The 14,819-nt window shown below is 36.3% G+C and overlaps 2 protein-coding genes across 2 annotated transcripts in view; one reads left to right on the forward strand and one right to left on the reverse strand.

The window, feature by feature from the left end:
- LOC106162319 (arginine--tRNA ligase, cytoplasmic) overlaps positions 1-14,819 on the reverse strand; it is a 41,095-nt gene that overhangs the window by 15,731 nt on the left and 10,545 nt on the right. The gene's annotated exons all lie outside the window — the stretch shown is intronic.
- On the forward strand, positions 1,333-10,917 carry LOC147762976 (uncharacterized). Its single transcript, XM_087009448.1, has 2 exons — positions 1,333-2,514; positions 6,273-10,917. The coding sequence occupies exon 2, from the start codon at positions 6,891-6,893 to the stop codon at positions 8,910-8,912; it is 2,022 nt and encodes a 673-aa protein (XP_086865574.1). The 5' UTR covers positions 1,333-2,514; positions 6,273-6,890; the 3' UTR covers positions 8,913-10,917.

Here is a 14,819-nt window from a genome sequence, read left to right on the forward strand (position 1 = left end):
TTACTAACAGAGCTCAATCCCCAGATAGACGGAAACTGATTAAGAAAAGTGAGATGTTTAATACCCAGAAAACAATAATACCGCGTTTTGTGGTTTGGGCCACAGGCTTGTCAATTGCAAATGGTCTATGAAATGGTGTGAGGGATATATCTTGTGACTCATTACCTTTATTGATTTTCCTTTCCTTCATTTCATTCTTGTGACTACTTAACCCTTTCAAGCATATACATTTAAAATCTGATCCTTCATTTATGTGCAATAACTACCTAGAATGAAGCATTTATCTAAAAGAAGGTTATGGCTGCTCAGTTAAGGGATGTCAAGGTTTACAATTCACCTTTTGGCACTGAAAACCAATTTATTCCATGGTCATTTAATCTGTGGAGTAACTTGATATGTTTTAAAACATTCTTAAGGCCATGGTATTGGTTAGATTTAGTTTACGTAGAACAAGTCAGTTATAGATATTTAATATTTATTTCAGAGAAAGTTGAACTTCAATATCCACAGAGCATTTTTTCGTCAGAAAAATATATGTAAAAGGATACCAAACCTAAATAAGTCTCCAACCAACCCCCCCAAAAAAATGTTTTTGTAAAATGCTTACTTACCTGTGAAAAGTCAAGAGGCTATACTTCACATAGTCATATGATTTATGTTATCACATCCCAGTATAATATATCATAATAATATTTACAGTACAGGTGCTAGCAAGAAGTTTGTCGAGGTAATAACGTGACCTTACGTTACACACATGCTTTCACAAGGTGTGAAACACTATCACATGGAACACTGTAAATAACCGCCCATTCAATGTATTTATTTCCAAACATTTTTTTTTTTTTTTTGTAAAAAAAAAGGAATACAACATAATAAAACTAATACACAAGATGTACAGTTTCTATTTGCAATACAACAAATCTAGATTAGAAATGAGTAATTAAGGTACTTCTTCACAACATATATAGGAAAACATCTACTTTTTCTTTTGTCTATCAAATAATGCAATCATTTTACATTTCTTTTATCATCTTCAATATATGCAGTAGTTTTATAGAGCATATTTAGCACTTCTTAGTCATTTGTTATGTTGATGTTGTTTGTGGTTGATAATGTTAATTGCTTGCCTTCTTACTTCTTTTATTGTCTTTAATGTGCAACAGTCTTTAATGAATTATACTCATATGTATACCTATTTCATCTACAAAAGGGTGAAAATAAGATAGAGCACGCAACTGTTTCTGAAGGTGAAGAGAACAAATCATAACCGAGTAATAACACAGGACTAAGAAGTCCTAAATTTATCTCAAATGCAATAAACACTCCAAATTTTCTTGGAAAATGACGGCACACAGTTAATTACTGTACAGCTTCTCACAGCGAGGAAAGCTTAACAGTCAAGTACAAAGATAAACAAGCAGTTTAATAATGCTACCCAGGATTATCCCTTGCCCACCCCACCCAATGCTGATTTGTTGAAGGGGAAATGAAATACTGGCATGTTTTATTATTAAAACAGTTTCCAAGGCCTTTTTGATCAAACACACTCACGCAATAGTGTCAGATAGACTTCCGTATCTAGTGCATTACCACAAAGAGTTAAAAAAAAAAAAACAATAAATGGTCAAATTCAGCCTGAAAAAATGCCTTAAAATAATTTTTAGATGAGTTTTATTGTGATTGAAGGATAATACAAAAAAAATAAAAATAAAAAATAAAAAAAAGCTAAAATCTGTTCCACACACCCATAATGTCCTTACTGGCTCAAGACGATCTTTTATACACATCCTGAATTCAAGTTTTTCTTGCAATGATCTTCTTGACTTTTCTCACAGAGTGCATAAAAACAAAAAGCTCATACAAACCATTATAATGGTGACCAATAAATAATGAGATAATAAAAGGTACATAAAAGCCTCATTTAGTTTTATCATAGTACATTATATCAGAATTCACAGAAAACATTTCAATTCATATGAACATCATTCAAACAAGTGTTACTGACATTAAAACAGAGACCGCAAAGAGAAAAAAAACATGACAACAACAATGACTACATGCGAAAGTATCATACAAAACAAGAAAGAGTCATATTAAGAATATGATCCCTTCCGTTCAAACCTGTCATAAATAGGAAAGGCGCGGCTAATGTAGATATATCAAAGAACGAGAACGATAATTGCAATGACAGAGCACTTTGCTTTACACTCTAGATATTATAGATTGAACAGAGACTAATTTGCCGCAGATTAATCAATATAAATCTAATCACAGGCATCAGTCCAATGGTGCGATCAAGGCAGTTCCATTTGCCTTCTGATTTATCTGTGTGCTTTATAATCTTCACTGCATTAGCACGGTGAAGATAACACCTTTTGGACTACAATGACAGGAGGCTGCCCGAGAATATAGAGAGTTGCATGGCAATTCTACAAGGTGGATCACTCCATAAATGCTCCAAGGGGGAAAAAAACAAGCAGAAATCCTACTGACCAAATGTGAGAAACTGAAAAGGTAGGATGTGTTTCCGTTTTCTTGCTCGTTGTGGAATTTTTTGAAGAAATTTATACTGACATCAAGTTTCACCATTCTTTTTAATTGAGTGCATGAGTCTGTAAAGTGAGCACAAATGCCTAATATGGAATATTTACTTAATTCCAATTCTCTACAACTGCATTATTTCTACAACTGCATTATTTCTTAATTGGGTTTTGCTTTATTCTAGGCAAAAAGGATTTTTTTTATCTAAAAACAATATAATTATGATTTATTAGTCCTCATTTAATAACTAATATTATAAATGGATTTATTACTTAGAATTGTGAAATCAAAGCCATGCGTACTAGAAATTGCACAAAGGAAATATTAGAATTATATGTATATGTTACTTTTATGATTTAAAAAATGACATCTATATATATATATAATTAGCTGGTGATTTTAGTCTTAATGGCCTTATGTACTTATATAGCTTTGCTGGCAATATTGTTTAAATTAAGGAACAGGACATGGATTGCTTGTGTATTTTGAGCATTTTTACTGCTTCAAGTTGAAATAAGTTTGCATAGTCTGGAAAGAGTAAGCACATTAAATAAACACTTTGTACACCACAACTATTGAAAATTTAAAGCTTCGTGGTAAGAAATCTGAAGTGCCATTCAGACTGGTCTGAACCTGTTTTAGACTACAAAAGATCAGCAGAGGCCAGTTTTACAAACTAACTTTTTAGATTAAAAACAATATTCACCTAAATCTTTTTAAAGTTTATTTAGTCTACTTTTACCCATGGCAAGCTACATCAGTGCTCACTGAAGTATAAAAAATGGCCTTTGTTTAGAAGAAACAGTTACTGTGCTTATGTGGACTTCTGCAGATTTATACTGATCAGAAATGAATTACTGCAATATTTTTGTCTAAAAGTTAAAGACCAAAGATTGGTATAGAGGAATCTTCTGTGACAAAAACCCCTGCGCACCAACCTAGAGACCCTGCAACTGGTGACGGCAGTCAATCAATGGAATGGTTGTATCCAGGCTGAGTTCAGGCCTGTAGCCAGGGGGGGGGGGGGGGGGGGGGGGGTTCGGGGGGGGTTCAAAAGAACCACCCTTTTTGCTGGGAAAAAGTCCACTCTGGGTAAAATTTGATCTATGTACTTGAGTATTTTATGGTAAAAGGTCCACTTTTCAGAAAACGAACCCCCCTCTGAAATTGCTGGCTACGGGCCTGGAGTTGGTCCATAATTTTTGAAAGATCTTTGGCTAATGGTTCTAAGGTTTTAGGCCCACTTGGTGTCCACACCGAACTCACAATTTAATACACTACACAATACTGAATTTTAAATTCAGTCCTTTCTGATAAAGTAATACTACAAATTCATTGGTAGGCCAATCAAAGCAAGATAACATGTGAAATTTGCATTACGTTTTAAGGGGATATTGTCACAGAAGATTTCTCTACACCAACCTTTCAAAAATTTTACCACTGTTTACTTTCCATATAATTGCCAATAAGATAAGGTGCTATTATCTCTGCATACTATATGTGAATAAATTTTGCTCTCAGATCATCTGAAGGTATTAGTTATTGAAATTAGCTGAAACATCATTAACATGTCACCAACAGTGCCATGCTGAATTCAGCATATAGCATTTTTTAAGTCAATTGAAACCTGTTATTGTGATTTATGACCCAAATAAACTCATAGATGATAAAGGCTGTCCAGTCGGTAAATTGGTGTCTGTAAGAGCTTGCTGGCAAACACCCTGCATGCATATCAATAGAGTAAAATTGAAGCAAAGAGAAGTGTTCATATAATGTGACCCAGCAGAGAGAGAGAGAGAGAGAGAGAGAGAGCATGAGAGACAGTGTCACGGGGTTCACGGTAGACTTAAAATCCGCAATTAAAGGTCAGCGAGGTGCTGTTGTGATCTTGATGTACCGAAGAATTTCGATGTGGAGCAACATCGCAAGTGATCCCTTAGCAAGTCCCATACTCGTTTTACGGGGCAAAGTACAACTAAAATTCTAGTTGCCTGACCATAGAAATCACTTGAGCGTGGCAAGTAAGGCCAACAAGTATGTCAGAAATTACAATGTGAAAAGAATTTAGAATCACCCCTCCCCCCCCCCCCCCCAAAGAGAGCCCAGCCCCAGCTGCACTAAAATTCCAAAGTTCCCAAGGTTTTAACTTCCTAACTTAAATGGTCTAGGAGGAGATAATGGAATTTACTAACGCACAGACGTACTGACTCGCAGATGCACAGGATAACGTGCAGGAATTTAAAAAAAAAAAAAAAAAATTCAAGCTCCCATGCTTTTGACATTGAAGATCAAGTGCTTTATTCCCACCCTATTCCTGTAAGTGAGTGAGTTGGTTTAAATCCAACTCACAAAAGCTATGTTTAGCAGAAAGGAAGATTAATAAGAAGATCACGCGAAACATCCTCAATTCTCAGAAACCAATCACAAAATCAGAGAGGTTGGTGACTGAACAGATAAGTAATTATCACAAGTCAGCTATCAGGTAACACATATGGAATTTCCTACGTGTAACAATGCTGAAGATATCGAGTATGTCTGCTATAAAATTTTCTAGTTATTAAGCTTGGTACAACAACAACATGGCATGCAACTACAGATTATCGACCCTTGCACCTGGTGTCATTTTCTGGTGGACAAATAAAAGGAAAAAAAAAACAGGTGCATGTTAAGAAATAACACGCAACCCTAAGGGAAACTGAGTTGAATGCTGACTAAATTTCATCTTGCCTTGAATAACAACTCATTAAATGTGCAAAAGCGATCAGTTAGCTTTAGGTGTTAACACAGCTGCCCATGTAAGTTCTATGTGACATTGTAAAATTGCTGGTTAAAAAAAATGGGTGCTCCACTGCAGCATTTAATAACCTGCTTCATCAAGGGCTTGGGGTTTTTTTCATTATATTTTTGTCATTATCATACTTTTAATATAAATACTAAACGCACCCTAGCCGGAAGAATTTGAGCCATATGCTAAACATTAGATTTGTCAAATCTCCCAATCGCTTCAAGAGTCTCCCAGTTTGAGAACTAATCTCCCAAGCATCCAATACAGACTGAAAATCTCCAGATATGTCAGTTTTCCGTTTATTAAAATTACCCACGTTATTTTTCATATTTTGCTCACATTATTGCAAAACTTGAGCTGATTCCTGTTTGAGCTTTGATGAATCTGTGTCACGATGTTACCTATACAAAGACATTTAATTAAGTCCTTCGCTTGTGGACAACAAAATACTTCACCACTGCATTGTGGGTCTAAACTGGAAAGGCTTCTGCATGGCAGAAATGCGAGGCCAATGCAGTAACAATTGTGGAAGAATAGCCTATGTGTAAGTTCAATGTACAGTTGCTCAAGTTTTATTTCAAAGAGCCCTGAGGGAGCAAATTTAGCATGATGTTTGCCATTTATTTTATTTATTTATTTATTATTATTTGGGGGGGGGGCTGGCTGGGAGATGTAGGGTGCATGAAAAAATCTCACTCTAGCAATTTTAATTATTGACAAGTATGTAAACACACACTAATCTAGCTTAAGAACAGGTAAAACATTTCATCACTATTCACCAAATCTTTCATTTCAGATACATTTCAGAACAATTTGATCTGGCAAAACATCCACCACTTTGATGAAAGGAAATTCTATTTCAGGGTAAGATCAGTGATAAGTCGGTACTCATGTCAGCATATTTCAGTTACTTAGTTACCAATGCTATCTTTTACTTTCTCTATAGGTGGCAGAGGCTAATGAAAGGAATCACAGAGATGTCAACTGTGAACCCAAAGTCATTTTACCAGCAGGAAAAACAATGCAATGTTTTATATGAAGAGAGAAACTGAAGATATTCCCACTAAAAGAATCAAACAAAGAAGATGCAGAACAGAATGTGAAATAAAAACATGGCACAAGCTGACGAATAAAATTATACATTGAATCAATATTCTCAAAACGGAAGAAGTATAAAACTTTATGCCAGACTTTCCAGTCTATCTTAGAAACCCATCCAATAGCAAATGAAACAAACCAAGGATCAAGATGAATTGTGTTCAATGCTGAATGAGGACTCATTCAATAAATATTCTTACTGCAGCTCATCAGTTATATACCAGTGGCTCCTGCATGGACCTTTTATTCAAAACATTCTGGAATACCAACTCAGACATTATTATAGCTGGGCATTATTACTAATGTCAGGAAATGAAATATGAAACTTGTAAACATAGTTGACAACTGCAGTATGTCTTTAATACCCTAAACTGGACGTATTGATCACTGCTGTGCTCAGATACTGTTCAAACTTCTTCTTGATAAAAGAAACTGACAAAATCATTCTTGCAAAAGATTCACCACAATGGCTACGCTTACCCAGCATTATAGCATAACTCGGCAAGACATAAATAAAAACATCACCACTATGGACAATGGTCAGGACGTACTGACCACACAACAATCACAGCTACTCCATGGTTCCAGCCTTGCCATATGCCTTCTCATACTGGTTTCATCAGGAATACTGGGAGCCATTGCAAATTTGTCGTATCTTCGAGCAATCCTCATTGATACAAAAGGGCTGAAATTACGCTACAGTTTTTTCCTGAGTCTTAGTTTAGTTGACTTGTTGATTTGCTTCGTGTGGGCCTTGTTGGAGGCAGTGTATATAATACAGCTTTACATGAACCAGCCAATCTTAAAAGGACTATGCCAAGCCAGTTCAATTATACATGTACTAGCAGTTACTGTAATATTCCTCTCCATCCTTTTCTACATTATCCAGAGCCTTATAAGAAAATGTAACAGCTCTTCTAAATATGTTCAAGGCATTGGTCTTACACTCCCATGGCTACTAGGAATAAGCATTGCTGTTTACTACCTTGCAAGTCCACCGTACTGGGAAAATGACTACTACTGCCAATTTTGGCTTATTCCTATGACTCTAGGCACTTGGAATGCATACATGGTTCTTTATATTTTCAGCGGAATTGCCATGTTCATTATCATTATAACATTGTGTTGTATGCTTCATTCTGTGAATAAAAAAATCAAGCAAAAGAATTGGGACCTTGACAATGGAAATGCCAACATTGAACTAAGCACCCACAAAACAGACACAACTGCAGTCAGCTCCGAAACCCTCAGGAAAAATGTCCAGTGTAACACAAGCCTAGAGGCAGCAGCCACCCCTCATGTGATCTTTGTCCGACAGTCCCAATTATTTAACAAGGAAGAATTTTCAGACGCAGTCACCATGGTAAACGCAAAAGAGCAAGAAGAAAAGCCACATTCATCAACTGATACAGGAAAAGCAGTTGCAATATCTTCCTGTCGGTCAAAACAAGCAGCTATTGGTGGGGACGCAGGCAAGCCTTTACCTTTCGACAGGAAAGGAAGCGTAAAAAGTAACTTTTCTAGAGAGGGTTCTGGTAGACGTTTTACCACAGGAAGCATTACCACGCCTGCTGAACAGGCTTATGTCGCACAAAGGTACTCGTATGTTAGAAAATGGTCCATAGATATCGAGGCACTGCAAGACCAGTTGGAGAACCCCAAAATCCATGGAGGGAATTATCCTTACAAAGAACTCAAGCTTTCCGAAGACAAACATGATGAAAAAATCACTAAGGCTGCTTTTTTCACTGATATGAACAGTATTTGTGAAGCCAGTCCAAAGAAAGAGGCTCTTCATCGAGATAAGACAAGAAGTATAAAAAGAAGACCCAGCAGGATGGAAAGCATCACAGAAGGCAATACAAATAAAAATACATTTACTTTTAATAAATCTTGCATAGAGACAAGTTTTTCTACACTAGAGGGAGCCTGTGAGACACAAACTACAGGGGTGCCAGGGAGTTCTGGAAAAGTCTTCAGGAAAAACAGCAAAAAATATCTACAAAACATTCCAAGCGTTGAGCAAGAGATGCACCAACACAAATCAGATGCAATCAAAGAAGGGACACAATCAAATCCGCCACCCATCTCCCAGTGCAAAAGGAAAAACGGAGGCGAAATGGACATCACTGCCTTAACTGAAGAAACAAACCACAAGGCATCAGAGGCAAAAATCTGGAGAAAGAAACAAAAGCTTCTCGGTTGTTCTTTAATAGCATTTGTGTTCATGCTTTCCATTCTGCCACATCAGATTATCCAGTTGGCACGGGCCGCGCTGAGTCAAGAGCTTTACATAAATCTCCATACTTGCACCTCTGTCTTAATTATGCTTCAAGCTGCCATCCATCCTCATATCTTTGTGTACATGAGCTACAAACTGACAGACCTTGTGATAAAACGACCAAAAAGGAATTTCATTTTCAAATGGATCAACTGCCTGCCACTAAAGAATGTGACAGACCATAGCAGCAATGAAAGTCAAGCTTAATGATATTATATCCGTTAGGGTATTTTATGATCTTTTTTTTTCAATAATGATACAGATATGTCTATTGTGGTATTTATGGAACTTTTCTGTTGTCAATTTTAACACTGAATATCTATTGGCATTGACATATAATTGGAACTTTTTTGTTAGTTTTTTTCTTTTAAAGCTAGACATAAACATCTTTTAGACAAGAACTGAAACAGACCAGAAACTGGCTCATTTCATCAGAAACCAAGATTAATCAGCCAATGGATGGTTTCATGCTTATGAACCACCAAATCCTTATCACAAAGAGATTCCAATTTGCTTCAGTTAATAAAATCAATAGTTAACTTTACAATTAGTCTAAACCTACAGAGAAATTATAGTCTACTTTGACCCAAGAGAAATCAGTTGTTGTCCCAAATGTACCTGTTTCAGAACAAATAAGAGGGCTTATACTGATCGGCGGACCAAATATGGCAGACCCTATATTAAAGAAGAGCTGACTAATCCACTGATGGTCTCCCTGCCTCAACACATGCTGTCCTAGCAGGGATCTCGCAATTAAACCTCCGAACCATAATTTTATCCACTTTATGGCACGTGTGAAGGCAGGGAGACCATTGGTGGATAAGTCAGCTCTTCTTTCATGTAGGGTCTGCCATATTTGATCCTCAGATCAGCAGATCAGAGGATCATCTGTTGTAAAGGCCCTCTGAGACTTTTGTTACAAACCAATACTTTCAATTATTTAATTGAATTAATATAAATTTTCTTGGACCGAGGTAGATAAAATTAAAAAAGCTAAGGCCAATTTTCAGGGGAAAATTTTTATTTGTGATACTTGCTCATGGTAGTTTGCCGTGCATACCTCTCCAATTCCAGTCCAAGATTTACCTTGTCTTAACAACATGTGAGAGTGTAACTGTTTAAAATCAGTGCTTCTACATTGTTTTTGTATTCCAGACAACACATTAATTTGGGAAGATATATTTCATACTTAGGGCAGCAAATGCTCCCATTAATGAAACTATAACAGTAGTTTATCATGCACAATTCTGTATCATACATTTAATATTCTAATTATCCGTATTATTCTTTATTTGCCTGTAACATAAATAAGTTATGTCATAGTGTTCTATAAAATGTTTTAAATGCTTACTTCACAGTTCATTAATCATTTGTAAATCATAAAAAAATATTTAACTTAAAACTTTGATATATATATCCATATTTAAAAAAATATTTATGATAAGTTTTTTTTCTAAATAAAAGATAAATGTTGTAAGTAACAAAAAGTTGGTTTATCAGTCAAAATATACTGTTTTAAGTATATTTTGTTAGTCCTTCATGCTCAAGTTATTTTAAGTCATATGTGACAAACAAGTTTTACTTTGGATGAGAATTCAATACATATCTATGGTTAATACGCAAGAGAAAAAAATTGGCAAGAAACCAACAAACTAATGTTATTCACCTCCAGTAACAAAACACATTGGTAAAGGAAGGTAATACATTTGGCACATGTGGTAAGCTTAGTTTAATCAATCTTTGTTAAATCAGACTTTTCATAATCAGACGTCCATATAATCACTTTGTTTAAGCAGACAGACAGCCCACGCGGGGACTATGTACCAAGTGTAAGGCAACTCCGCCTTTAGCTTCATAATTAAAAAAAAAAAAAACCAAGGTGAAGGGAACTAATTAACCAAGATGTTTTAGGCAAAATGTCAGTTTTGATTTTCTCATTCCCAGAGCAGTTATGCTTTATGTTAATAATAATCAAGGGATTAAAGAAGATGCCATTTCCTTAGGCTTACTAAATCTAATTGGTTTTATCTATTTCATTATCCTTTACAAATATTGATGGCAAAGCCTATGAGAATTACCTTCATAGCACCCTGAGTATAGTCAAGGCATACAACTGCTAATATAAGAAACCTATATTTTCCAGAAATGAACCAACAAAAACAAAAACTAGCCAAGAACCCCATTTTACAAAAGAAAAATTAGTTTCTGCTAAGCAAGCTTACGGTAATGTGCCAAGCATGTCGACGGGCCCAGTCAATCCGACCAAAAAAATTATATTATAAAATTAATTTTTCTGGGCTCAAACATTTAGTCCATACGTCAAAATCATGCGACAGAATTCTTTTCTTGTTCCGATTGTTCGACCACATCGTCGGCAAGACTCGGTACATTTTCAAGCCAGTCATATAGATGCTGCATGCCGGGCCCTTTGTCAATTGTTGTCCTTTCAATAGCTCTCGTCAATGAGAAAGAAACTATTAACTGAAGATCTAATCTGGAAGCATGACGTACCTGTCATTTCCTTTGTCCCCGATGACAAAATAGTGTTATAGACTTACAATTTGTGCTAATTAAGCAGACTTGCCCTCGCTGACTGATTCATCACGCCCGTAACTGGGGAAGGGGGGGGGGGGTAAAAAAGGTCCATTCTGGATGAAACCAAATATCGACAGTGGGTAGAATACGTCGTAAACACCTTCATATAGACCATATATAGCGTTTGCTAGCAATAAAAAGTTTGGGAAGAATAAGCAATTTATTTTCAAGTTTAATTGAAATATATATGCAGATGGGGAAACGTTCTTGAAGTCAACACCGCAAGATCTTACATTTACTACAATCGACCGAGATCAGCGGGATCCACCGCCCAGACTTCTTGGCGCCAAATACCACGCGCTGTCAATATCTGACGAACACGTGTAGCTGTTCACCTACATGGATAACTGATTTGTCAACAAGAAAAATGACGTCTTCCTTAACTCCATGAGAGCTTCATAGAGAGTTCCACTGGATATTTACGTTACCTGTGAGTCACTTTTTATTTCCCCAGATGCATTAAATGTTGATGATATTAAGCGTAATCCACGAAGAACTCCATTCCTGTGACCCCCCCTCCCCCATAATGGGACCGTCTTCATTAACATGTGGTTTGCGCTATGCTAGACTAGACCAGATAAGACCAGTCTCATTTTGCATGTGCTCAATGATTCTCGCGTCAAAGTATAAATGCGCTTGTTTTGTGAAAATTATGGCAATTAAATGCTTATTTTACGTTCGGGTTGTATGAGTGAGGTTTTCAATATGCACCGTGGTTTGTGCACAGCGAGAGTATATAAGTAAGAAAATCGGAAGAGTGCCAGCAAGATAGGCCTACTGTATGTCTATCGGCACAGGTAGGCTCCGTATTTTGCCTTTTCTCAATATGTTTTAATATGACATGCTTTTTAAATAAAATACTTATAAGTAATTTGAAGTTACACTGAATTCCGTTTGAGTATCAGTTGGTATTCTTTGATACGGGTGATTGAGTTTTCTTCTGAAGTACGTCTACGCCTCGACGCTGAGCAAGCCTTGCGGGTTGAAAACAACTGATCTCAAAAATTAAAAAAAATTTCAATTCGGTTGATTTCAGTTGTCATATTAAAATTCAAATAGGGCGTACGTAGATCACATAATTAGTTTAAGTCTACTAAAGCTACCGGTTTCAAATATAAGTGACCGGCCTTTGTTTACAACACCTGTCTCTGGGGAAATACTCGTCCCACTCGTGAAGCGCATCATGAAAATGATCGTAGGTGAGGGAAATATATAATTAGAAATTATAATTGTCGTCTTTTTTAATGTTAAGTAATGTTAGCACATATTGTACACAGCAAAATAAGATTTTAAAAGGAGGATAAAACAAGCCTGAAACACGTGTTAGGCGTAAATTGCGGCTTATCTTGCGTAACACTTCCGGTAAAATGCAATACTTCCGGAAAGATGGACGTTTTGGCAGATGCCCCTAACAATCCGACGATATCAAAGGTTTCCATTTGCTGTATTTTAATCAATTCGACCAAACTGGCATTTCCATGAAATTAATTAATTAATCTTGGTCGAATTGTTTGGCATATTACCGTAACAAATTTAGCCACTTAAATTGCTTTCACAAAAAAAAAAAAAAAAAAAAAAAGAGAAAGAGAAAGAAAAATATGCAAGGGTCGCTTATCTCTCTCTTGAACTAAAAACAATGCCCATGGTCCAAATTTTTATTTTTCTTCAAGGGGATTGAAACTGATTAATATGGCAGCAGCCTGTTTAGGTATCAGTACTACCCAACTACCAGACTCTGCACCAAAGGATCCAAAATTCACTGGTAGATCAGATCACACCATGGGCGTAACTAGGCATACGCACGGATGCACTGTGCGTACAATTTTTTGGCCAACCATGACATTATTTTATATAAATTTAGTGTATTTTTCACGGAATATAACAGAAAATCCTCTGCTTATTAAAGTCACCTGTATGTACAAATCCTCTGTATCAATTGTATAGGCACAATTGTTCTGACCCCCCCCCCCCCCCCCGCCCCACCCCCCTTGCAAACTGAGGTAAAACAATGCCTGTAACCTTAACAAGTCCTATCTTAATCGTCCATCTAACTGAAACTTCCTTTACCTCTTAATTGGAGGGTTCAGTGGCCCTCAACTCTTCTGTACCCTCTTTCTTGAGAATATCTGGCGATATTTATCTCAGGTAAAAATCTGCCTAGGTGTTATTTTCAACCCGGGGGGCACTAGATAAAATCTGGACACCAGGTTTAAGAAGGAGCTAGAGAAACAAAGGAAGAATTTTTACCTGCAAAGCTTCAAAGAATTTTGACACTGACTTGACCCAGCTTACCCCTCCAAACTAACAGGGTGACATGGGTAATTTTTACAAACAAATAATTAAACTTAGATGTATCAGAGCTCTGTCGTGTCGTACAATTGGTTGTTTTTGGGAGCCATGCATCCACATGTAAGGTGAATGAAACCGTATGTTACTTCAACTCAGAGGTGGATCCAGGATTATTCGAAGGGGGTTCCACATATGCGAAGTTAGCCTCCTTTTAAATAGATATACCGTTCTTGGTAATAAGAATATTGGAACTTTTTTAATTGCGAGCATATTTCTGACTAAATGATGATTTTATTATTAATGGAAATTAAGCTGCGATGTGTGGTACATATGCTGTAATTACGCTGTCCTTCATCTCTTGCGTTAGTCTACATTTTGCTGGGAATTTTTAAAATCAGTGCGTACAATTTTTAAAAGTCTGGTTACGCCCCTGCACACTACCCGTTTTCAAGGCATGTATCAGTACGCACTTCACAGTATCATACCCCATGACAAATTTTGTCCGACAACCCCGAGCTCAAGCTGTCTTCCAGGTATCGCATCTCATTTTTGTTAAGTAAGAGTCATAAGACTACAACAACAGGTGCAGCCGTTGACAAAATCTAATAATTTCAGTCAACAACATTTGATTCATTTTTTGTTACCAGTAAAAAGATCATTCAGGATCTTTCCATGCCAAGTCTGGTAGGCCTGGGTATGTCAACTACATCAATGGTGCAGCAATCATCTAAGGACTAAGATAGAGGCTTGATCCAGTATCACAGGGTTTATTACAGTCTGCTATCTGAGTTTAACACACTTAACCAAGCACATATTTCACAGAAAAATTTGATGACATTATGGATGAACTGGTACAATTTTTGTATCTAATCATTTCCCCATAATTTTTGTTTCTGTTCATTTGTGATAAATTTTTTCAAATTAAAAAAGAAATCCAGTATATTGTCCAAAAGTATTTTTATAATCTAGAGGTAAAGAATCACACTTATCAAAACTTCAATTAGTCACGCCAACTTTCTCTTTGATGTTTCATGGTATTATTCTGGAAAGACATTAATTCTATAAAGAATGTTATAGTATTGAACAACATTAAAGGGAAAACAACTGTTCATACTATATCCATATTCCACAATAAATACACTGTAAACAACTCATAGAAATATAATAAATTCTATTTTACCACTAAAACGGCAGTTAACACAATTATTTTGGAATTTGTGCTTGCCAGCT

This window comes from Lingula anatina, chromosome 3 (assembly GCF_051362555.1).
Source record: "Lingula anatina isolate TDL-2025a chromosome 3, LinAna3.0, whole genome shotgun sequence".
Taxonomy (NCBI): domain Eukaryota; kingdom Metazoa; phylum Brachiopoda; class Lingulata; order Lingulida; family Lingulidae; genus Lingula; species Lingula anatina.

Excerpts from the sequence above, each read along its gene's own strand:
- LOC147762976 (XM_087009448.1), top strand. The coding sequence starts at position 6,891 with ATGGCTACGCTTACCCAGCATTATAGCATAACTCGGCAAGACATAAAT.